General features: G+C 51.2%; 2 protein-coding genes across 5 annotated transcripts; one reads left to right on the plus strand and one right to left on the minus strand.

The window, feature by feature from the left end:
• Positions 1-105: 105 nt before the first annotated feature.
• On the plus strand, positions 106-9,474 carry ACTR1B (actin related protein 1B). 4 transcript variants are annotated; one of them, XM_049856950.1, is made up of 11 exons: positions 106-229; positions 2,035-2,099; positions 3,219-3,294; positions 4,379-4,504; positions 4,837-4,961; positions 5,211-5,427; positions 5,561-5,653; positions 5,782-5,956; positions 7,443-7,504; positions 7,767-7,807; positions 8,001-9,074. In XM_049856950.1, exons 1-11 carry the CDS (start codon positions 182-184, stop codon positions 8,101-8,103), a joined length of 1,131 nt encoding a protein of 376 aa, XP_049712907.1. In that variant the 5' UTR covers positions 106-181; the 3' UTR covers positions 8,104-9,074. The 4 variants fall into 4 exon arrangements, with proteins under 4 accessions (XP_049712907.1, XP_049712906.1, XP_049712908.1 ...); XM_049856949.1 differs by lacking the exon at positions 106-229 and adding an exon at positions 239-628 and having other exon boundaries at positions 8,001-9,474; XM_049856951.1 differs by lacking the exon at positions 106-229 and adding an exon at positions 239-577 and having other exon boundaries at positions 8,001-9,474.
• Positions 9,475-17,943: 8,469 nt separating this feature from the next.
• Positions 17,944-19,771, minus strand: LOC126061174 (cytochrome c oxidase subunit 5B, mitochondrial). Its single transcript, XM_049857506.1, has 4 exons — positions 19,605-19,771; positions 19,024-19,097; positions 18,747-18,846; positions 17,944-18,148 (listed from the first exon to the last, which is right to left on the minus strand). The coding sequence occupies exons 1-4, from the start codon at positions 19,705-19,707 to the stop codon at positions 18,036-18,038; spliced, it is 390 nt and encodes a 129-aa protein (XP_049713463.1). The 5' UTR covers positions 19,708-19,771; the 3' UTR covers positions 17,944-18,035.
• Positions 19,772-25,211: the final 5,440 nt, after the last annotated feature.

The raw sequence follows: 25,211 nt of genomic DNA on the forward strand, positions 1-25,211 counted from the left end.
GGGATTGGCCACCCGGCCGCCTCCCAGAAAGCCCCGCGGGGCTGGCGTAGGCTGCGCGCACGGGGCGGGAGGGGCGCGGCGCCGAGCCTGAAGTCGCCGCGGCCGCTGTCCGCCCGCCCGCCCGCCCGCCCGCCGGCGCCTCCTGCAGCCCGCCCGCTGGGCAGGGCAGGCCCGGCCGGCCATGGAGGCCTACGACATCATCGCCAACCAGCCGGTGGTGATCGACAACGTGAGGCCCGGGGCCGGGGGGAGGCGGCGCCGGGAGGGACCCCGCCCTTCTGTCGTCGTCAGCGCCTACCTGGCCCTGCGCCTCGGCCTTGGGCCGCTTCCCGCGGCGCTGCGGAGTCGCCCTGCCCCGGGCCGGGGGCTTCAAGAGGCGGGGGCCCCACGCGTCGGGCGGGCGGGTGCAGCTGCGCGGGAGGCCTGGGGGCGCACCCCCAGCTTTGTTGGCTTGAGAGTGGGGTCTCTGGACAGGAGCGGCCCCCCGAACCCAACCCCGTCACCAGCCCCTCGGACCCCGGCTCTGGCGCTGGCAGCCCTCCCGATGGGAGTAGGAGGCGTTGGTCTTTTTGCCCTGGTCAGCGTTTGGAGGGGTTGGCCTGGTGACCGCTTCGGAAGCACCTTCCAGGTGGCTGCACCCCAAAGCAGGACCTCCAGGGTGCACAGGTCCTGCGCCCTCCTGGGATGGGGGAAAATGCAAGCTACCCTGTCCAGCCACTTCTCCACAGGCCCGCTGGCCTCTGTCCACCGTGGTCCTCTGCTGGAGTCGCCCAAGCAGAAATCCCACAGCCCCGTGGCAGTGGAGAAAGTTCAGGGCCAAGCTTGCCAAGCCTAAGAAGTAGTTTGGGGTCATCACCCCGAGGGAAGATGCCCGGCTGCCTTGTGGCCTTCTCCCCCAGCTGCTGTTTTTGGAGGCTGCTTGGGAGGGTCTCAGGCCACAGAGCTGTGACGTGGAAGAAGATTAAGGCTGGGATCTTTAGTTAGGTACTTGACCCTGGCTTGTGAACCTCGGAGTTTTTGATAAGTCACCTATGCTCTTTTGGGAATGGTCTCCTCTCACATGACCCCCTGGGGTCCCTGAATGGCTGGCTTTGGAGCACTGGTGTGGGCTGGCCTGAGTAACAACAGGAAAGGTTTAATACGGAGGCTGGAGCTGGGTTTGGGGCTGTGTTGTCAGACCATCCAGCAGGCCACAGAAAGGATCCGGCTACTTCCTTTCTTGGTGGGCAAATAACTCACTCAGGCTAACCAACAAGCCTGAATTAGAGGGGGGTCCGGTTCCCCCGCTGTAACTGCACTGCAGTCCCAGAGGGCTGGGATGAAGATCAGTGGGAAGAGGTGTTGAGAAGCGTGTTTTTTCATTGAGTGGGAGAGTTCTAGATGCTAGGTTCCTTCTAGGACCCTAAGTCCGGCTTCCAGGCAGAATAGTGGCAGGGCCAGGCTCTCCTTTGGTCTCTCAGGAAGCCACTGGAGGAGAAGTGGCTGTTGTCTTTGTGCACCCGGTGATCTTCCCAGCAGGCCCTGAGATGTCTGCGGGGCAGGGGGCAGGGATGGAACTGTTGAAGAACAGCCCTGAGAGCTTCCAGCTGGCTTCTCAGAGTCACTTTTGCTGTGAAGTTCTCCTTCCTGGAGCTGGCCTTAGGGAACAGAGACAGTGTGTGTCACAGAGTCTCAGTCTTAGCACTGTTGATGTTCTGGGCTGAACAGTTCTTAGTTGTGGGAAGCTGCCCTGTGCACTGAGGCTGTTTAGCAGCATCCCTGGTCTCTACTGCTGGATGCTGGTGGCACTCCTCCCTCAATCCTGAGTGTTGACAACCAAAAATGTCTGCAGACATTGCCAGATATCCCCTGGAAATGGAGGAGCCCCCAAATTCGTCCTGTTTTGAACCACGGTGCACTTGTAAATGATCTTGCCTTCTCGGCAGTGTCCCTGGCTTCCTTACAGCCTTGGTGGGGCGGCCAGCTCTCTCCTCTGCTGGGCCCTGCCTTCGTCTGGGGAGTGTGTCAGCGGCTAAACGTTGTTTTTCCTTGCAGGGCTCAGGAGTGATCAAGGCTGGCTTTGCAGGAGACCAGATTCCCAAATACTGTTTCCCAAATTAGTAAGTGTTGCTCAGGCAGCAGCCCTGCCCTTTTGTTTGCTTCCCGGGAGAACACCGGCCCCATGTCACAGCTCTCTCCTCTGGGACCAGCTCTGGACCCCACCCGTAAGGGAGAATGACAGATCAGTAAGGGTGAAGCTGGTGCGGGCTCTGAAGGGTTGAGGACAAGCTGAGCTTCCTTCTCCTCTTTGGACTCTCTCGTTTTGGTCTCTCCTCGATCTAGCATGGAGGAAGCAGCCAGCATTCCCCGGGGATGGGGCATGGTGTCAGCAGCCAGAATAAATGGTTGAGAACTCCAAAGCAAAGACGTCAGTTCCAGGAGGAGAGGGCAGTTAGATGCACACCCGTTCCCCCAGGAGTGTTTTCTGCAGGGCTTCTTTATTTTCAGACTGTAGAAAACGTTGCATTTTGCTCAAGGAGGCCTTTCCCTGAATGATGCCAGCGGTGGCAGGAATAAGAGGTTAAAAAAAGTAAAAATACATAACCTAGAGCGCCCCTTCGGCCATTCTAGCCTGTTGAGGAAATTTCCCTTAGGAGTGTGTCTTCTAAATTCTGAAGGCTTTGGGAGTTGGTGGCATAAAGGGGTCCCAAGGCCCCCAAAGTGGCGGGCTGCACCAAGAACCCCACGCCCAGTCTGAGGACAGAGCCAGCAGCCAGTAGGGCTTCAGCTTTCCTTTCTGAACTCACTTTTGTGTAATTAAAGTATCTGGTTAATGTGTGGGGAACTTGGGTCAAATTTTGGAAAGATCGCTCATCAGACCTTACAGTTTCCAAGAGCTGGATCTGTTCTGGAAGTCCTGGCTCCCCGAAGTGGATCGCACGGGCTGAGTCATTATGGCCACGGAAGGCTGGCGCTCGCCAGGGTTGTGCCAGCCATGCAGGGCTGTGATTCCAGAGCTCAGACACTCAGTTCTCTCTGGGAAAGAGACCGTTTTCTTGCCCTGAGCTTCCTGCCCTATCGAGGCCACTCTGCAGCCCCATAGTCCACTGTGCCCCAGGGCTACACCCTAATGCTTTGGAGGATAGCCGCCTCTGGGCTGGTGGAGGTAGGCTGTGCTTTTCCTGGACGTGAGCTCAGCCAGGCCCTCCCCACCTCGCTGACTGTGTCTGTCCTTGCAGCGTCGGGCGTCCCAAGCACATGCGTGTGATGGCTGGAGCCTTGGAGGGGGACCTCTTCATTGGACCAAAAGCAGAGGTAACACCTGTGGAGCCTACCTTTCCTGGGGTTGGGGTCCTCATATGCATAGGAGCTGGTGGTTGGAGCTGCACCCCCGAGAGGTCCCTGGGCATCTGTCCTTTCAGGCCGTCTGCTGGGTGTCGCATTGGACTTCTCCATTCTCTAGCTGACCGTGTCACCTCTCCTGCCTGCACTGTTTCCTCTCTCTGTGAGGTGGAGGTGGTGCACCGCTAGACCAGTTTACGTCATGCCCTGTAGAAGCTACAGAGGAAAGGACTCTTTAAGAGCCGAATCAGCTGGACTTGAGGACTGGTCTTAATGAGAGCACCAGGGCCGCCTCTAGCCCTGTAGCCTGGGTGGCCTGCCTAGAGGCTGCCCGGCCCAGCTCAGGCCTCAGGAGAGGGGCAGATACATGGGGCGTGGGTGATAAGCTGAGCTGAGACAAGTGCACTTTAGGCATCTGGGGAACACGGGGAGAAGGGGTTGGGGGCATGGTTCTGGGCCCGGAAAGGTGCAGATATGGAACTCTTGGTAGATGGCGTCAGTAGGAGCTGAGGTTGTGGGTGAGGGGGTGAGTGTGCTTGGGGAGGAGGGCCTCGGGGCAGGTGGAGGCAGCATGTCTGTGAGGGACACTGGTGAGGACTGACCAGTGAGCTGAGAGGAGAGCCAGCAGAGGCAGTCACAGCATCTGTGCTGCGGTGGCCTGAGGGCCAGTGAGCATGAGCTCTGAGGAGCAGGAGGAGGCCATGTTGGTGCTGAGAGGAGCAGCGTCGCTGAAGCGGTGGAGGTGGAAGTCGGTGTTGTGTGAGGAGAGGGTGGGGGACAGCATGTCGACAGTGAGTGTGGGGAAGCCCTGGGAGCGTGGCCATGAGAGGAGGAGGAGAGGTGGCTGGGAGGGAGCGTGTCCACCCCAGCTGGTCCCCAGCCAGTTGGAGCTGGCAAGGCTCTGAGTTCAGGTCCCTTGGCAGAGCGGGGTGACGTCTGATAAGTAATAGTTGGTTACAGTGAAGGGCTTATTAAGGGGCACCTCCCAGGAGGGTGGACGGCAGTTGCTCTGTGAGGGTTTCAGTGCCCCATCTGGCCATTCCACTCCCTCCCCTAGGAGCACCGGGGCCTGCTGAGCATTCGCTACCCCATGGAGCACGGCGTGGTGCGAGACTGGAATGACATGGAACGCATCTGGCAGTACGCCTACTCCAAGGACCAGCTGCAGACCTTCTCTGAGGAGGTACGGTGGCCAGCCCCCCGCCTGGCTCTCAGCTCTCGCAGCTGGGCCCTCTCCCCCTTCCACTTCCTTCCCAGTCGAGCTTTCATCTTTCCTCACTGCCTTTGTACCATGTGTACGTGTGCACACACTCAGTGACCATCAGGCAGGGTTTTCCAGAGACAGCTGGACCTTCGGGAGATTAACTGTGGGCAGATCACTGGCTGCTGGTCTTGGGAAGACAGCAGGCTGCAGCAACATATGCTAGCAGCCAAGGGTTGGCTCTCTGGAAAAATTCCTTTTAGGGACCAATGTGTTGTCTTTGCACATGCGTACAGCTCTGCAATCTATTGTAGCATCCTGTCCTTCTAACGGAGGCTCCACTCAACCCGAGCAAGAACCGGGAGAAGGCAGCAGAGGTGTTCTTCGAGACGTTCAACGTGCCGGCCTTGTTCATCTCCATGCAGGCCGTGCTCAGCCTGTGAGTGCTCCCTCAGCCCTGGAAATGGCCTGCTGCTGTGTTCCCCGGAGTCCCCATCCTCCCAGCACCACTGACCAGGTGTCTCACTTCTCTGTCAAAACGGCCCCGTGGGGCCTGCTCGTTTAGGGAGCCCCTAGATGACGGAGATGGTGCAAATTAGGCAACGTAGGTGTCCCAGGGATCTTTCCAGGGGTGAGGAGGTCCCCGTGCCTCGGCAGTGGAAGTGAGGGGATACTGACTTCGTGACAGGTACGCCACAGGACGCACGACAGGAGTGGTTTTGGACTCGGGGGATGGGGTCACTCACGCCGTCCCCATCTACGAGGGCTTTGCCATGCCACACTCCATCATGCGCGTGGACGTTGCCGGCCGCGATGTCTCGCGGTATCTCCGGCTGCTGCTGCGCAAGGAAGGCGTCGACTTTCACACCTCAGCCGAGTTTGAGGTGGTCCGGACCATCAAAGAGGTGACCCAGGGTGGGGAAGCATGAAGGGGATGTGGAGTGGGGAACGGGAGATGGTGGACCCAGTATGAGCTGGAGCCTTGGGTGCGGCTTTCCAAGCTGCAGCTTCTGAGGGTTGTGTGCCTGCCCACCACAGAGAGCCTGCTACCTGTCCATCAACCCACAGAAGGACGAGGCCCTAGAGACGGAGAAGGTGCAGTACACCTTGCCTGACGGCAGCATGCTTGACGTAAGTCACCAGGGTCAGCACTGGGGTCGGCACCTGGTAATGCCGGGACCTGGGGCGTGGGGGGCTCGGGAGGAAGAGGAAGCCTGGCTTCTTTGGGGAGCTTGTCTGCCTCAATCTTGTGTTCCAAGGTGGGACCAGCTCGATTCCGGGCCCCCGAGTTGTTATTCCAGCCAGACCTGGTGGGTGATGAGAGCGAGGGGCTCCACGAGGTGCTGGCCTTTGCCATCCACAAGTCCGACGTGGACCTTCGCCGGACACTCTTCGCCAACATCGTGCTCTCGGGTGGTTCAACGCTTTTCAAAGGTACTGTGGTGGGGGCGGGGGTAAGGTATGGTCTCAGGGAGGGTAAGGTACCATGGTCTGGGGTAAAGTACTGTGGTCTAGGGGGTAAGGTACTGTGGTCTGAGGGGGGTGGGTAAGGTACTGTAGTCTTGGGTGGGGCACCAAAAAACCCAAAACCAAACCCATTGTCATCGAGTCGATTCTGAATCAGCAACCGTATAGGACAGAGTAGAGCTTCCCCATAGAGTTACCAAGGAGCACCTGTTGGACTCGAACTGCCGACCTCTCGGTTAGCAGCCGTAGCTCTTAACCACTGCACCATGACCATGCCGTAATCTGGGAGGAGGGGGTAAGTTTCCATAATCTGCAGGGAGGTGTGGTAAGGTACCATAGTGCGGGGGTAAGGTACCGTGGTCTAGGGAGGAGGGGGTGGTAAGGTTTTGGAGTCCAAGGGGCAACTGGACCCTCAGAGGTCAAGCCCCGCTTCTTGGAGCCTGGGACATGACCTGTTTCTAGTGGGTTTTTGGTGTTTAAGAAGCATGTGTTTTAAGAGTAGGCTTCTATTTTTTTTTTAGTTTGTGAACGAGTGACATGTTTACAGTAGTTCTAAAATTTATTAAGTGAAAAGTCTCCCACCGTTGTCTCAGCCACCCAGCCCCTTCCCTTAGGAGCCCGTCTTTTTGACATAGCCTTTCAGCAGTAGTCTGTGCGTACAGACAAGTGTGGATTTCCCTCTTCTCTCTCACACAGACCAGAGCACAGTGTACAAGTTCTGCACCGTGTGTTCTTTGCTCAGCAGTACATCTTGAAGGTCCTTCCCTGTCAGTTTGTAATGAACGGCCTCATTCTTTTATGTGGCCGCGTAGTACTTTACTGAATGGAGGGGTCCTTGAATGGGGTTGTGTTGATGGCTTTTGAGGTAGCTGCAGTCGCTTCTGTTCGCTAAGATGTTGCAGTGGACATCCTGATATATATGTCATTTCACATGAGAACATATCTAAAAATCAAACTCCTGCTAGTGGAACTGCAGAGGAGTGGGGTTTGTGTCCAGTACCAGTGCTGCTGCGTGCGTTTGTAACTCGGTGGGTATTGCCAGAATGTCCCTCCCGAGAGGTGGTGTCCTGACGCTCCCCGTTCTGGATGAGTTTCCCCAGTGTCTCACCAGCACTGTGTGCGTGTGGTCTTTGCCAGTCTGGTGGATAAACATGGTGAATGCTTTCTCCTGACTGGTCTTTTGACATTGGTGGTGGTTTTGGCTCATGGAGTGTTAGGTGAGGAGGTGTGTCATGGTGCAGGCAGAGCCATGTGACTGGGGCTTCAGTTGCATTGCCCTGCCGAAGCTGGGCCCACCCACTGCCATGGACAGCTCACCTGTACCCCCAGTCCCAGAAAGAACTGCCCAGAGGGGTGGCAGTGGCTGGGTGGGGGCACCAAAGGGTGGGCAGGGGAGAGCTAGTGACAGGGAGGTAGGTGTCTACCCTGGGCTTGGCTAGCCTTGTCTTCACAGGCTTCGGCGACCGGTTACTAAGTGAAATGAAGAAGCTTGCCCCGAAAGACGTCAAAATCAAAGTAAGGTTCCAGAGAGCCCCCATCGGGCATGGGGTGCTGTGCAGCCTCCAGACCCACCCCTCCTGCTCTCTCCCCAGCCCACCCTCCCTTCTGCTCTCCCCCCAGCCTGCCCCGCCCTGCTCCCCACCCAGTTTCCTCTGTTCCTCCCAGCTGGTACACTTGCTGTCCCGCCCTGGGCCCCCGAGTGCCCTACGTGCCCCAAGGCTGGGAGGGTGGCTGCTGTTTGGGGATGGGGCAGTTACGCGAACGCTTGCTTCTCTAGATCTCAGCCCCTCAGGAGCGGCTGTATTCCACGTGGATCGGGTGAGACGGGGCTCAAGGGGCGGGCTCGGGGAGGAGAGCATTTTGCCCTGGACACGTCTCCCAGGGCTGGCCCCGGACAGGTGGTGGGGGGAGAAGTGCCCTCTCAGGTAAGGGAAACGGAGTTCTGAGTGCCCAGGGAGGCAGCTGGCTCAGACCACAGGTCCTCAAGCGCAGCCTCCTTCCGTCCTCACAGTGGCTCCATCCTGGCCTCGCTGGACACATTTAAGAAGATGTGGGTATCCAAAAAGGAGTATGAAGAGGATGGCTCCCGTGCTCTTCATCGCAAAACCTTCTAGTGTCCAAGAAGGGTGTTGAGAGGCTGGGAGAGGGGGCTAGTGCCTTCAGCCCTTTCTGGTCTGGGTGCACACGCTAGGCTTCGGGCCCCCTGCATGCCTGAACCCCCGGCGAGCGGTGCAGCAGTGCCCCTCCACCCTCCCTCCACACACACACACACACCCTGTTAACGTTTCACTTCGTGGATGGGATTCTTTAGCTGGAGCATAGAAATAGAGGAGCCTAGCTTTGGGTGTCCTGGGTCCCTGTCTTGGCAGGGCCAATGAGGCCTGTGGTTCCTTGCTCTGATCCTCGTGGGGACTGCTGCTCTGCATTTCAAGACCAGGCACCCAAATGTCCCCATTCCTCTGGCAGGATCCCCTCCAGGGCCGGAGTGCGTGGGTACCTCTGTTACCATCAGGGAAGAGGAGGTGGACAGTAGCTCCCCACAACGTGCCATGGCTTCTCACGGCCTCTGGAGCTGTTTGTGTTCCTCCTCTTCCTGGCCCAACAGGATAGCCTTGAGGGCCCCACCTAAGCCATTCCTGACCCTTTCATACTCTGTCCTTGGGTCTTCCAGGGGTGGCTGCCCTGGTGCAGGGCTGTGTACCAGGCAGTCTCCTGTCCCCAGCGAGGACCCAGGTTAGGGGGTGCCCAGGGTTCAGGCCAGCACAGCTTGTGCGCTCTCTCAGCAAAGCATGTCGTTGACTTGCTGCTCCCTCTCTTCCCTCCCGCCCCCCGCCCGACCCTGGATGGGAAAGGGTTAATGGTCTTCATTTGTTGAAGGGAAACCACTTAATCAGGATTCTGATCTGGATGAGGGGAGCAACAAAGAGGTCTCCACTACACTGTGGCCAGGCCCCCACCACCCTCTACCAGTCTATCCCAGATATGTACAATAATTTAACACAGCTGCCTGTAAAAAAAAATTTTTTTTGTAAATCATTATAGTAATAATTATGGACAAAGCCGGGTGTGTGGCTCTCTTTTCTTACAGTTTTTCGTGCTGCTGTTTGGTCCTCCATCTTTGGGGATCTCAAAGAAAGGACTGGAGAGAAAGTAGCATGGCACTGACTCAGCTCAACTGTGTGGGTTTCTGTGGTTGGCAGGGCAGCGTGGCACAGGAGGTCCCAGGAGACTGGGCTTTGAGCCTTGCAGCAGAATTCCCCAGCTTCATTACTCCCTGGTTAAATCCGCCAGGGAAAGCAAAGAGCTCGGCCCCATTGGGCTGCCTTCATATGCCTTGCAGGACAGGCAGGGCCTCGTTCCCGGCAGTGCCGGGCCTTGGCACACCTGTGTCATCATCCGTTCGGTTTGAGCACCTCTTTGTACCCAGCTCAGAGGTGGCTAAGGCTGGCAACAACCGATGATGCAGGCTCAACAAACAGTGCATCAATTCAGACAGGTTGGGCAGGTGGGGGCAGGGTGGGAAGAGATGAAAGGGACTCAGAAGCAAGGAGAGAGGGCAGGGAGGCAGAGGGTGCAGTGAGAAATTAGAGTTTGGAGAGTGCTCTTCAGTAAATATTTGAGCCTCTGTGGTATGTTCGGGAGGGTGGCAAGTGTGTAGGGCCAGTGGTAGTAAACATTTTACAGTCCTTCCCCAACAAACTTTAACGTCAGGGGAGGAAGAGAAACGGGCCATTTCAGCAGAGTTTGGGGGCCAAGAGGAAGAGCATCTAACTCAGCAGACGGGGTAGGCTGGGGTCCAGGAGGGGTGAGTCAGTCAGGGAGAAGGTGCTCCAGGCAAAGGTAAGAGTTCAGGTAAATGCCTGGGTCCTTTGGGGCTGGAGAGAAGGGCTAGGGCCTGGGTGATGCCCGGTCAGCAGGGAAGGGTAAGTAGTCTTGTTCGCCTACAGTGTGAGCTAAATAAAGATGAGAACAAAAAAGATAGGTTAGGACTAGCATGTGGAAGGCCTTGAGAAGGTTTTTAGCTTTGCCCTTGTGATGGTGGCTAGCCATGGGAGGATGGTGATCAAAGCTGTGTGCTGGCAGTTGGGATTGGTGGGGACTAGGGGGGGCCCAGAACCAAGAAAATAAGGTAGGAGGAGAAGAGAATATTGAGTCAGGCCTACTCTGCATGGGGCATTGTACAAAGCTCTGTGGTTGCCGAGGAGTTAGCCCAGTGCCTGCCCTCGCAGGGGAGACAGTTTACACAGCCTTTCGTGTGGGGCCCTCCAGACCAGCTCTTCCTCCAGGTTCTTCTGTTCATGGTACCATGTTCTCCCAACCACACAGGTTTGGAACCTTCTTTTGACTCCACCTTGCCACCTCCACATTCTGTCAGTTGCCAAGTTTTATTGGTTATTCTGCAGCACCTTCCCCACCCACCCTTTTCTGTGACCACTGCTGTCACCCTAGCTCATGACCACAGCTCCATTCTCACATTTGCTTTTGGATCTAAAGCACAGATAACCTTGGCTCTGTCACTTCTTGCTCTTGGTTTTCCACTGTCTGCTGAGATAACTAATGGCTGTAACACCGCTAAAACCACATTGATAAGCTACACATTGTTGCGTTTGGGGTCTGTCACTTCCCTGTTTTAGCCTTACGCATTATCATGCCCTGATTGGCCTGCTAGCCTGTACTCAGGCTGCTCTTTTTTACTGGAAATTACCCCTTCTGTCTCAAAATTTCCATCCTTAAGGCAAAGCACTCTGCAGCCCCCTCCCTACTCATTCTTCCAGCAGGATGGCGTGTGTAGGCTCAGGCTCTGCCAGAACTCTCACTTGGAAAAAAAAGTTAAGGCTATAGGGCAGAGTGGAACACCCCCATAGAGTTTCTAAGGCGTGCCTGGTGGATTTGAACTGCTGACTCTGGTTAGCAACCATAGCACTTAACCACTACGCCACCACGGTTTCCTAGGTAAGGCTAGAATGAAATTGTGTCGGATTGGACTCAGAGATACCAGTATGAACTCATGGTTTTAATATATATGCAGATGAGTACTGAAACACATCTGTGTGTGAGGGTGAGGGTCAGCATAAATAAACTTCTTTGCTCTGTCTACTGAGCGAGCCCAGAAGCAGTGACACCGCAGTAGCAATGAGCACCTACGGTGTCCTGATCTTGGTTTCTAAGCACCATTAAATAAAAGGAACCAGAGCTCCCTGGAGAAACTAGAGCTGCAGGAAAATAAAAGATGAGCCTGGAATATCTTGCAGTGCTATAAAATAAGGAAGTATTCAAAAAAAGACGGAGGCTCGTCAAAAAGAACCAATTTGAAGGAGCACCTGATGGTCAAATCTATAATGGATATAAGCCGTAGAATAAAGTACTCACGAATCTACACTGATGTAAACAAACAGTAAATACATCCATGGGGGAGAAGGGACAGCTCTTCCTTAGAATTCCAGTTAATAAATGTGGAAGGACTAATGGGAAAAGGAAGTAACCATTAGACAAACCACAGTAATTGCTGCAGTCACAAGACTCATGGATGGATGTAAAAATTAGTGGGCAAAAGTTAGGACATTCACAACTCAAACTATCTTCCCGTAAGATACTTACTAATTACGAAAGGAAAGATAGCAGCTTTATAGTGGAGAAACCTGGGAGACACCACCTTAATCAAATGATCAAAATTGGCATCTCGAGTAGTAAGTCATATCAGTACTGTGTATCTTGATAGGATACTCTGAGAAGGGCCCAAAGTCACTTGTGGTTTTCTTGCATTTCCTCAATGTAGCCATGAGTAAACAGCAGACAAATCCAAACTGAGGGATAGACTGTATGTTGGTAGACCAGTTCTCTTACTCAACAGTGCCAAGGCTGTAGAAGGACAAAGACTGAGAAAAGAACAGACTGGAGAAGACCAGAGAGATCTTACAGGGCAATGTGAGATCCTGGATTGGAAAAAGACCTTAGTGGGAAAGTTGGCAAAACCCAAATATGGTCTGTTGGTCGGTTAATAGTACTGTTATCAGTGTTACTGTCCTGGTTTCAATAACTGTAATATGGTTATGTGAATACTGACATCAGGGGAAACTGGGTGAAGGGTAAACAGGAACTTGACTATTTTGGCAATGTTTCTGTAAGTCTAAAATTATTTTAAAATGAAAAAGAGATCAGGCTCTGGAGCCAAATGGTCTGGGTTCACAATTCTGCCACAATTCAGAATCACTGCACAATCCTGAGCAAGTCACTTAAATGTCACTGTTCCGAGGCTTCCCCATCTCTAATGAGGGGTGATAATAATAGCGCCTACCTCCTGGGTTTATTAACAGCCTGGAAGATAAGCCTGGAACATTCTGTGCCAGAAAAGATATGCTCAGAGAGTAATAGGAACATTTCAAAAGGCCCCAAGAGATAGCTTGAACAGGCTCCCACGGGCCAATTTTGTTACAAATTAAGCATCAAAAATAATGACTGTAATTAGATTATAATCCACAGAACAAAATGGGAAAGCATGGGTCTCAAAGTACTGACACAGTCTCAAAGTATTGCCCCATAAAGCAGTTACGAATAATCGAAGAGTATCTTCACAGCGGAGAAGCCGGGCAGACCTTAGCTTAATCAAGTGACCAAAGTAAACCTCAGCAGTAATGCGACAGGTTGACATCATGTGTCTCCAGAGAAGACCACAACATCACTTCTGTGTTAAACTCCTGCCCAAGATGCATAACCTTTATCTAGCCATGAGGAAACAGCAGACAAAACCAAATCGTTGGTGTGATGTTCAAAAGCGTCAGTCAAGGTCATGAAAGTTACGGCAAAACTGAGGACCTATTCCAGAGTGAAGGTAACTAAAGAGACATGACAACTAAAGACAGCATGTGATTCTAAACTGGATTGTTCTGCTATAAAGGACATGATTGGAATACTTAGCAAAACTTGGATGTGATCTGAAGATTAGATGGTAGAAATGTATAAATCTTAATGTCCTGACTTTGATGGTCATGTTGTGGATATAGAGAATGTAAGATAGACACACTTAAGTGTAATAGGGCATCAGGTTAGCAACTTACTCTTCAAATGTTTCTAGAAAAAAAAAAAAAATAGTTCTTCATTCTGTCCTTGAAGCTTTGCTATAAGTTTGAGATTGTTTAATAAATAAATACCATTAAAGAACAACCTATATTCTTCCTTGGTGAGGGGGGGTAGATTTGAATTTCCACGCTGCTAAATAGCCAAGGGTTCAGATGGTGTCCATACCTTTCTGCCCCTAGGGCTCCCAGTTACCAAGAGGTAGGGAATCAGCTATTCAAGCACCCTTGGTTAGCCTGAGGCAGTGGTTCTCAGCCCCAGCCGCTCGAGGAAGCCACCTGGAGAACTTTACTGATGCCTGGGCCCACCTCCAGAGATCCCGCTTTAATGATCCCAGTGTGGTCCGAGCACTGGGAGTAGGAAAATTTCTCCAGGTGATTCTAATGTGCAGTTAAAATTGAGAACAACTGACCCAGGGGCAAAAGTTGAGTTTATTGGTCTGTGTATGTTTTCTAAGGAAACTCCGTGGCGCAGTGGTTAAGCACTTGACTGCTAACCAAAAGGTTCGTGGTTCAAACCCATCAGCTGCTCCAATGGGAGATGTGGCAGCCTGCTTCGCAATAGACCAAACTACTGGGCTGAAGGTTGGGGACCAGGGTCTTAGGGGACACCTAGCTCAACTGGCATAGCATAGTCTGTATAGAAAATGTTCTACATCTGACTGTGGTGAGTAGCGACTGGGGTCTTAAAAGCCAGCGAGCGGCCATCTGAGATACATCTGCTGGTCCCATCCCAGCTGGAGCAAAGGAGAAGAAGACCAAAGACACAAGGGAAAGATGAGTCCAAAGGACTAATGGACCACAGCTATCACAGCCTCTATCAGACTGAGTCCAGAACAACTAGATGGTACCCGGCTACCACCACCAACTGGTCTGGTAGGGATCACAGTAGAGGTCCCCCAACAGAGCAGAAGAAAAATGTAGAACAAAATTAAAATTCACACATGCACAAAAAGACCAGGCTTGCTGGTCTGACAGACTGGAGAAACCCCGAGAGTATGGCCCCCAGACACCCTTTTAACTCAGTACTGAAGTCACTCCTGAGGTTCACCCTTCAGGCAAACATTAGAAAGGTCCATAGGGCCAAGGAAAAGGTGGACTATATGAAGAAGAACGAGGCATCAAGATTGGAGGAAGACTCATTAACGACCTGCAATATGCAGATGACACACCTTGCTTGCTGAAAGTAAAGACGACTTGAAGCACTTGCTGATAAAAACCGAAGACCACAGCCTTCAGTATGGATTGCACCTCAACATAAAGAAAAACAAAAATCCTCACAACTGGACCAAGAAGCCACATCATGATAAACGGAGAAAAGACTGAAGTTGTCAAGGATTTCATTTTACTTGGATCCACAATCAACACCCATAGAAGCAGCAGTTAAGAAATCAAAAGACGCATTGCATTGGGCAAATCTCTGCAAAGGACCTCTTTTAAAGTGTTGAAAAGCAAAGATGTCACCTTGAAGACTAAGGTATGTTCAATTGTGTCATACCCATGCGAAAGCTGGGCAATGAGTAAGGAAGACCAAAGAAGAATTGACGCCTTTGAATTGTGGTGTTGGCGAAGAATATTGAATATACCATGGACTGCCAAAAGAACGAACACATCTGCCTTAGAAGAAGTACAACCAGAATGCTCCTTAGAAGCAAGGATGGCGAGACCGTGTCTTACATACTTTGGACAGGTTGTCAGGAGGGATCAGTCCCTGGAGAAGGACATCATGCTTGGTAAAGTACAGGGTCAGCAGAAGAGGAAGACCCCCAAAGAGGTAGACTGACATAGTGGCTACAGCAATGAGCTCAAGCATAACAATGATTGTAAGGATGGCCCAGGACCGGGCAGTGTTTCGTTCTGTGGCACATAGGGTTGCTCTGAGTTGGAACCCACTTGACAGCACCTAACAACAACATAGGGCCAACAATAATACATGTGAAGGATGCACTTCATGGTTCAATGTGTGTACGAGACTAGTGGGCACACCAGTCCAAAAGAAAAAACAAGAAGGCAGGAAGGGTCAGGAAAACTGGACGAATGGAAATAGGGAAACTGGGGTGGAGAAGGGGAGAGTGTTGACACATCGCAGGGTTGGCAACCAAGGTCACAAAACAACTTAATGAGAAACTAATTTGCTCTGTAAACTTTCACTAAATCACAATTAAAAAAAAAAATTTTACAGCCTTGGAAACCCTATGGGGCACTTCTACTCTGTCCTACTCAGGGCTTTGAACCAGCTCAGCCATGATCAACAAAGCAAAACTGGAACAGACCCGAATTTCTACAATTTGGGTGATCCAGGACGATAATCAGAAGTGGAAAAATTACAGCCCAAAGCCCTTGAACAGGAGACTTGGGAGAGGCATAGTGAGCCCTTCCAGAAGCCTAACACCGGAGTGCGGATTACTGACAGAACTGGGGACAGCAACACACAAAGCAAGAGATTTGGTTGCTATGCAACACATAAATCCTGCCCTTGTTTTCTAAGGAGATTAGGTTTCTAGAAGAACTTAACTCGCAATTTTTTGCATTCTGGTTCACCCAAATTTTAAAAATCCACGTCTGTTCCAGCTTCGCTTCCTTGGCCATGACTGAACCGGGAAGAACAATTTCAAAGTCCTGGTCCTACAGGGTCACTATGAGTTGGAATCAACTCAACCACAATGGGTTTAGGTATGTTTCCTATTGCTGCCATACCCATTTATGACAAATTTGGTGGCTTAACAGCACAAATTCATTCTTACAGTTCTGTAGAAGTCCAACACTGGTTTCACTGGGCTAAAATCCAGGTGTTGGCAGGGCTGCACTCCTTTCTAGAGGCTCTAGGGGAGAATGTTTTCTTAACTCGTCCAGCATCTAGAGGCTGCCCACATTGCTTGGCTCGTGGTCCCTTCCTCCATCTTCAGAACCAGCAAGGCTGCATCTCTGATCATTCTTTCCTAACCATGTCTCCCTTTGACTCTCTTCTGTCTCCCCTGTGATAACTGGGCTCACCTGGATAATCCAGGATAATCACCGTATTTTAGTTTGTTAACCCAAACCCGTTGCGTCAATTCTGACTCCTAGCAACCCTACAGCACAAAGTAGAATGCCCCATACCATTTCAAAGGAGCAGCTGGGGGATTCGAACTGCAGACCTTTTGGTTAGCAGCCAAGCTCTTAACCACGGTACCACCAGAGCTTTGACCTGAATTTCCTCTGCAACCTTAATTACCCTTTGCCTGTAACCTAACATATTCATAGGTTCTGGGGATGAGAACATGGACATCTTTGGAGGGCCAAATTCTGTCTACTACAGTCTGGAAACATACTGGTGCTTTTTCTATCCTTAGGGGAGAATTGGTTAACGTTTTAAAAAGACAAAGAAGGAAATGAAGCAAGGGGTACTTGGAGATGAGGAAGAACACAGACCAACCAGATTAATGATGTAGGAAGTCAAACGCTCACCCTGAGCAGTTTGGATTGGGAAGAGGAAACGGTGGAAAAGGAAGGGGAAAATGCAGGAGGCCAGACAGGAGTGCTTGGTAGCAGCCATCAGTCTTCATGACAGTTAGGGGGACACTCGTTTAGAACAGTATTTAGGGTGGGAGTGGCAGGCATTGGGTCATAGATGAGTAGATACTTCTCTTCCCAATGGGAAAGGCCTTGAATGGCGGGTAAGTGCTCAGGGCATTCCTGGAGACAGAGATAATAACAGCAAGTAAAAGAAATCCTAGCTGTGACTACATCCTTAAAAGGAATTAAGGCAAGACTGGGGGAAAGGCACTTTCTCTTTGACTCTCCTATCACTATAGTTCAAACTGAAAGATATACTTGGAATCAATTTTGTGGAGAAAGTAACGGGTGGTAACTAAGGCTATCTCTGTGGCTACTCGCAACACAAAACAGAGAGGTACTGTTTCTATTTTATAAGTTCTTGAATTTTAACTTGTCCAAGCGGTTACAAGTATAAAGTGACTGAATTGAGCTTTTTTTGTTTCTCCCCTTCTCAACTTTTACTTTTTATTATAATAAAGTTCAAACATACACAAAAATAGAATAGCACAATGAACCCTCACATACCCAGCTATAATGGGTCAATCTACTATTCTTGTTTCATCCACAGCCCAAACCACTCTCTTCATCCCACTATTTTGATCCTAATTCAGACTGATCATTTCATCCCTAAATACTTCAACATCTCTAAAACGTTAAAAAAAAACAAAAAATCCTAACTCCATTAGCACACCTAAAAATCTAATAAATCCTTAATTTCAAACATCCAGAATTCAGGTTATTCCTTTTGTTCTTTCAAATCAAAATCCAAATGAAGTAGCACATTGCTGTTGGTTGGTCTCTTGTGTTTTACCATACTGGTTTTATTTTTTTATTTCCTCTTTCAATTTATTTGTTGATGAAACCTAGTCATTGGTTCCCAGGACTGTCCCATATTCTGGATTTTGCTGATGGTATCCCCATAAGCTATGCTTTGAACCTGGGTTCCCCAGACTTCAAGGTCCCCAAAACTCTTCTTACAAGACCACCCTGTGAGGACCTACTATTTCCCAGGTTCTTTACATATATTAATACTACTTCTAACACCTCACAAGGTATTTGTCTGAGATGTAACCAAGCCTCAAAAAACACGCCGACAGTGACACAGCTAAATGATGGAGCCAGTATTATAAATCTGGTCATCTTGATGCCACAAGCCCATGCTTCCCCCACCAACAACTCCACATGGTTCCAATCGCTGCATTTTGTGATTATCGGCATAGTTTTATTGTTAATCCAAGCAGTATTGATTAGGCATTTTAAGTCTATAGGAAACTAGAAAAGATAGCTAATTCCTTACATAAGAATCATCTACGCCTCCCCAAAAAATACAGGCAAGAAATAAGATCAATTACAGGAGAAGGAGCCAACGCAACGGCTAGTCTTTATTGGGAAGAAGAAATCTTTACAACACGTTTAGAGTGAGTGGGTGCAGGGGCTCAGTGGGCTAGCTGGTGGGGCACCAGCTTGTAATGGGTTCCACAGCCAGGGCATCGGTGGGCCTCGCCTTTGTGCAGCCAGAACCAGATGACAACACTGTTGTCTTCTTCGCCTGAAAGGAAAACGGTGTCACAGGCTGTCTAGCCTGGAAGGGGAGGTTTTCTCCATTAATCTCTTTTCCTCAAAAACCTGAGACCCAAATAAAAATGATGGTTCACATCTGAGATCAGTTCAAGCTCTCTTCCCCATTTTTCAGATGAAGGAACTGAGGCCCTAAATTTACCTGAGACTATACTGACTTCACGTCAGAGTCACTATAGGTTCTAACTTCACTTGCCGAGTAGAACCCCAAAGCCAGGGCCATTTGGATATGCCTCCCTAGTACTGAAATGATGCCTGACACAGAGAAAAGACACAATAAATACCTTCTGAACGAATAACCCTTCTTCATGCTACATTTCCAGGAAACCCGTATTACTGACGTCCCATGCCCCTTTCCAGTAAGGATGACCTACTGAGGCAGGAGTCTTGGGGCCTGGATGTTTAGAACAACTTATTCACATACATATCCTCTTTACACTTCCACACTCACACGAAGACCTGAAGCAGCTTACAGATGTCCCGCGGAGTCCTTGGGTGGTGCGAATGGTTACGCACCCTGTACAGTAGGATGTATTACACAAACAAGAAAACAGTACCAAGTTACTTACAGATACAACCCACTAGTCGCTTGTTGGTGATGGAGGGAACTAAGTTAGGGTCTTCCAAGGTGCCTGCAGCTGCCTTTGGAGGAAGGAGATTGTATGGATCCTAAACAACAACAACAAAAAAACAATTGAGCCATTATGCCAAATGATCCCTATACTCTAGGAGCTCAGGGGGCTGTTCCCACAAGCCAGCTTTCTTGGCTCGGATGCTTCCAGAGAAGAGGCTGCTCTGATCCCATCCAAGCCGTGAGCTGCAGAAAAGGTAAATAAGTCTGCTTACCAGTCCTTTCCGCGCAGCCAACATCACCTCCCTCTCCAGCCCCGTCGCCTGTTCGTCGTCAGTGGGTACACCGCCTAAAAAAAGATACAGCGAATTATGATCAAAAGGAAAATGCACACTTAAATTTTTGCAGATTTGCAGAGAGCTCAAAGCTCCTAAAGGAAATCCTAGGTTCTCTAAGGTCCGTCAAGTCATCACCCTCAAAAGCGGCAGCACTGAGAATCTTTCCTTCCTCCAACCCCGAGGCCAGGTTTTTCACACTTTTTCTAAACGGAGCCTGGTAAGAGCCCTACTTAGTCATCGAGCCTGAGGTGGGCACGGGTTTGAAGGGCGGCCCGGCTCCGGCCCTCCAAGGTCACCCGACGCCTCCATTTAGGATTCTTCCGCGGCGGGGTCAGTTCGGTGGGCGACGGCAAAGGCCCGGGACCACAGGGAGGCTCCCGCGGGACCTGAACCACTCGGGGCCGTGGGGTGATCACTGGGGCCCCCAGGAGCCGCACAGCCGGTCCCGCTCTGCTGCCCCAGCACCACCCCGAGTGGTCAGCGGCGCTGGCCCCTGGCGCGCCCGGCGGGCCGAGTACCTCCAGATGCCATGGAGCGCAGGGCGGCGACCCCATAGGGACCGCGAGCCCTCAGGGCCTGGGCGGCCAGCGCTCCAGCTCCGCGAAGTAACCTTGAAGCCATGACGCCCGCGGCAAGCAGCTGCACTTCCGTGAGGCGCTCCCAAGTGGGCGGGGCTTCCGGTGGTGGGCTTATTTTCCGGTCCTGTCAGCTTTCCGCTTCCTCCCCGCCCCGGGCCCGCCCACTCACGTGACTTTGGCGGAACTTGTGTGGAAGAGACGGACTGCGCACGCCCGACCCTGCCTGTCTCCGCTCCCTCTGCCGCGCATGCTCGGCGCCGTGTCGGTGGCCGCCGGGCATCTGGTGTGGCTTTGGGGCGGCTCCGTGGTCTCGGTTGTACGCTTTCGGGGTTTGCACTTTACTAACGCTAAGATTTGGGCCAAGTCGTTCAGTTCCTTATGTGTAGAATGAGGCAATCCCATTGGAGTTACTGTGCATCTTGCCTGATAGTTGTGCTCGATCGCGTCTGTCCAAAGACTTGCTGAACTTAGAATGATTTAAAAACGTCCAAACCAAACCCCTTGCAGTCCAGTAAATTCAGACTCAGCAATTACCCTATAGGATTTCCAAGGAGCAGCTAGTGGATTCCAACTGCCAACTTTTTGCTTAGCAGCGGAGCTGTGGGAGAAAAAAAAAAAAGAAACCCGTTCCATGGAGTAAATTGACTCATAGGGACCCTACAGGACAGAGTAGAACTGCCCCATAGGGTTTCCAGGGAGTGCCTGGTGGATTCGAACTGCTGGTCTTTTGGTTAGCAGCCGGAGCTCTTAACCACTACGCCACCAGAGTTTCCACCGCAGATAATCCCAGTACCCAGTGCCGTCGAGTCCATTCCGACTCATAGCGACCCTGTAGGACAGCATGTAAATTGTAAATTGTACTACTTGGAAGGAATATACAGAATCAATTTTGTAGGACTTCTCTTGGCCCACTAAGATTAATATGAGGCAAACTGGGGACGATTGAAGTCCCAGGCATTCCCACCTGTCAGGTTGTTGTTACTGTGTGCCATCGAGCCAATTCCAACTCAAAGCAATCCTATAAGGCAGAGTAGAACTGCCCCGTAGGGTTTTCTAGGGTGTAATCTTTAGGGGAGCAGATTGCTAGCGCTTTTCTTCTGCAGAAGGGCCTGTGGGTTCAAACCGCTAACCCTTTCGGTTAGCAGCCAAGCACTTACATTGCACTACCAGGGCTCCTTGTCCCATGCAGGTATTGAAGATACTTTAAAAGGACCTAGTGGAGTATTCTTGGCTGAGAATCACGGCTCTATCCTCAAATAAATACCTTTAAACAAATATATACATATAAAATACAAAAATATATACTATGTAAGTTATTAGTTGCTTTTTTCGTTTAACAAAATATTTTGTGGACATCTCTCCAGATCAATACATAAGTTATAGATACATATAGATATAACATATAGTGTATAAATGGTACATAACTGATTTAATATATAATCAACTCAACAGCGTACAATAATTGCTGCATATATTATCACTGTGACATAATTTACCCGACCGTTTTCCCCTTGGTAAATATTCAGATTGTTTCCAGTTTTTTGCCACTCAAACAACACTGCAGTGCATGTCCACGTATCCTTACGTTCTGGAGTTTTCATTTTCTGAAGGACAGTCAAAGGGTGCACACGTTTAACATTTAATAAATCTGCCAGATTGTTTTCCCAAACGTTTGGAGCAATTCATGTTTCCACCAGCAGAGGCACATGAGAGCCAGTACCAACTCCCACGTACTGAGAGTTACCTGCCTTCTGCAAAGTGTGCCCACCTGTTTGGTGAAAAATGATGCTATCAGTGCTGGTGGTATTTACGTTTTCAGCTCCTGTACCTCTAAGACGGTTGAGCATCTTTTCACACGTTTACTGGCCATTTGCATTTCCTCTGCTGTGAACTGCCTGGCTCAGCCACTCAGCAAACTGCTTAACCTCTTTTTGCCTGAGTTGTTTCACTTTCTTTAAAATGGGAATAACACCTCTCTCTCAAGTCTGTGGAGCCCTGGTGGCACAGTGGTTAAGAGCTTGGCTGCTAACCAAAAGTTCGGCAACTGGTGGAGGGAACTAGACCCATGACGGCAAGGGTGGCTTTAAGACTTTCCCTGCACACCTTTTGTATTATTTTCAGTTTTGTTTAACTATGTAAATGTATTATTTATTCAAAAATAAAATTAGTATCTTGAAAATTGGCTATCATATTCTTATTTTGGGGTGTTGTTTATCTTTTAATTTTCAGGAACTCTGAATAGTAGGAAGATTATGTTGAGTTCTCGCCATGGACCAAGGCTGGTCCATAATCAAGAGTAAAATGCAGTTTCTGACTGAATTTATCACAAGAAAGTGGGAGCACGTGGTATTTTTTATTTGGGGCAGAGGCCACATAAACTTGAAATAATGGTATCCAAAAACGAACTTCGTCTGTGTTTTTGTTACCCAGAGGAGCAGCTCCGAGCTCTGACTGGACCACAAAGGCCCTGACCACTCCAGAAGGTGTGTGTTGGGTCAGTTCTTAATGACACCGGTAGTGGTGGAAGGAAGCTGCTGAATGCAGGCCTGCCTGGACCCTGAATCAGCAAGGACAGACCAGGCCCCAAAAGACCCCTATGGGGGCCTGAGGAAGATGTGAGGAAGTGGCTGAACCTCCACCAGATTTGGCTGGGGGGTAGGGGGGTGGGGGGGGGTGGGGAGGGGGGGTGTGGATGGCCTGGCAGGCTGCCCCTGAAAAGCCAGGTCAGAATAAACACAACATTTTTATGCAAATGCAAGAAACCCAAAATGAGTCACCTGGAACTCCTATCAGCATGGGGCCTGGCTGGAGCTGGGGCTTAGAGGAAGTTTCTAATTATTTTTTTTTTAAAGAAACAACAGGAGCCTGGTAAACCAGCAGGTCAGTAAAGGGTGCATCCCACAGGAGACAACCTGAATTGCCACCCTTCCCTTTCCAGACCCTCTGTCACCACTGACACCCTCCCCCCAGTCCTCTGGAGTCCCATTTATTCTTCCAAAGAGGAGCTTGAGATTCACCTGGGAAATCCTAGCATTCCCCTCTCCCCCAGGTTCACCTCTTCCTTCCCGTCTCCTTCCTCCAACCCTCCCTCCTCCCCCTCCTCTGCTGGGCCAGCCATGGGGATTCTTCTTTCCTAAGTCCTCAGGGGCCCACTGAACCACACAGACGGTTAGTAAAGGTCGGTTTACAAGGGCAGAGTTGAGGGAGCCACAGGGATGATGAGGACCAGGGATGGCCACAGTGGGATGCTCTGACCATTCCAGGCCTGAGGGAGCAAAGGGCGGACACGGCTTTACTGAAACTCTCTCCTGGCCCTGTATCACCCTCTGTATTGCCAGCATGTTCCAGTCCATCATTGTGGCTATTGTGCCAATCCATCTCATCGGGAGTCGCCATGAGTCAGAGCCAACTCGATGGTATTTATCTACCTAATAGCTCCCTCCAGCCTGCTGTGAAAATCAAATGAGGTAATGTTTGTGGAAGCAATTTGTGCACCGAAAAAGAGTTATTCTTGTGTTGGTTATTATTCTCAATTTTGCCTGGGGTTGGCTCTGCCTCTGCTTCTATATATTAAACTTTTAAATGGTGCTCATTAAAATGGGTCTACCAATATATGTTTAAAACATTTAAAACAGCAATAGTTTTCCAAAGAACAGTAACAAGTTCAGGCGGGATACTTTCAAGCTTTTTAATATCCCTTTTGACAACCTGAACTCTAGTAAATTAACCAGCCCAACCTCCTAGAGGAATTTCTCAAAGGAAGTAAAGGTCGAGCAGCAACAGTTGCTGGGAAGACATGCCAACACACTAGCACACTGCCTTTCCACCCATCACTCCTGTGCCCCCAAGTAGGTGCTTCCAGAGTCCCAGGGGTGGCTTTGGGCTTAGCTCCACCACCCTCCTGCCTGGAGAACCACCAAGAAGATCGTGGATTAATTATTCATGATGCCTAATTAAAAATCAGTGCGCTCACACTGTTGTTACTGTGGGCCTTCAAGTGGATTCCAACTCATAGCGACCCTACAGGGCAGCGTGGAACTGCCCCATCAAGTTTCCAAGGCTATAATCTTTAGGGAAGCAGATCTCCAGGTCTCTTCTCCCATAGAGCAACTGGTGGGTAGGAGCCATCCACATTTCGGTTAGCAGCTGAGCCCTTAACCACTGTGCCACCAGGGCTCCTTTCCCAAACCATAGGGCATAGGTTTTAACTGATGGCATGACCGGCAGGGGATAAAAAGGGATGATGTGTGTAAATGACCTAGCTCTGTCAGGCACAGCATTGGCTCAACCAGCACTTGTTGAATGTGAATGAACAAACATGACATCCCCAAAAGCACACACTCACACACATAAACACATGCCCAGGACAGATCTGTTCTCAAGACAAAACGTGGTGAATAACAATCATGTTGTTGTTTTGTTACCTGCCGTCAAGTCAGTTCTGACTCATAACGACCCTATAGGACAAATTAGAACTGCCCCATAGGGTTTCCAAGAGCAACTGGTGGACTCGAACGGCTGACCTTTTGGTTAGCAGCCAAGCTCTCAACCACTGGGATGGTGGTTACTAGTGGAGTGCTCTAAACATACACCTGTAAAGCCTCACCTCTGGAAAGGTCTTAAGTGATCGGTGAAGAGAAAGAGGAAATACTGTGGGGCACTTCTACTCTGTCCTATGGGGTCGCCATGAGTTGGAATCAAATGGACAGCAGTGGGTTTGGTTTGGGTTTTTTTTTTAACTGATTGGACTGCCCGCCATAACAGCTACAGTCTGTTCTGGGTTCAGAAATCTTGACACAACTCCCTTCCATCGCTGTGATGTTGGCGAGTGATCCATTTCCCTGCATAGCTCAGTGTCCTCATCCATAAATTGATTTAGTAGTTTAACACGCGTAAAGCACACGGCACAGTCCAACGGCTCCATCAACACAAACTATTGGTAACTGCGGTCCAGCTGCCCTCGCCTCCAGGGAGCGCATGCGCCGCTTCCGGGCACGTGGCGGCGCACGTGGCTGGGCGGGCTCTGCGCATGCGGGGAGGAGGTCTGCCGCCGCGGGGCGTCCTGGGGCCGCGGAGGCTGTGGCCACGCCTCCGCCACGAGGTGGGACGCTGAGCGCCTGTCGCCTGCGGAGCGCAACGTTGGGCGCGCGTTGGAGGCCCCGGCGGTCCTGGAGCTGCAGCCGTGAGGGTAGGGAGCCGTCGGCGCCTTCCCTGCTCGGCGGGTCTCTGCCCGTCCCCGCTGCCCCAGCTCCTTGGACACCTGCTCCTGCTCCCTCTCCGCTGAGCTGGCCGCGTCCTGGGGGCCCGGGCCACGCTTCGGGCCGCCCTCCTCTGGCCCTGCTGACCCCTGTCCTTCCCGCCCCGGGCCCCGAGGCCTGCGGTGTGCAGGCCGCCCGCCCCCCTTCGTGCCGCCGCAGCTCGCAGCTCGGGTGGTGGGACCGCCAGCTCCCCTTTGCACGGGAGCACACCGAGGCTGGGGAGCAGTCAGTGCCTTGGAGCGCACGGCCAGGGGTGCTTGTCTGTCCCGAGCCCGGCGTCGTCGTTCGG

Source organism: Elephas maximus, chromosome 17 (assembly GCF_024166365.1).
Source record: "Elephas maximus indicus isolate mEleMax1 chromosome 17, mEleMax1 primary haplotype, whole genome shotgun sequence".
NCBI lineage: Eukaryota > Metazoa > Chordata > Mammalia > Proboscidea > Elephantidae > Elephas > Elephas maximus.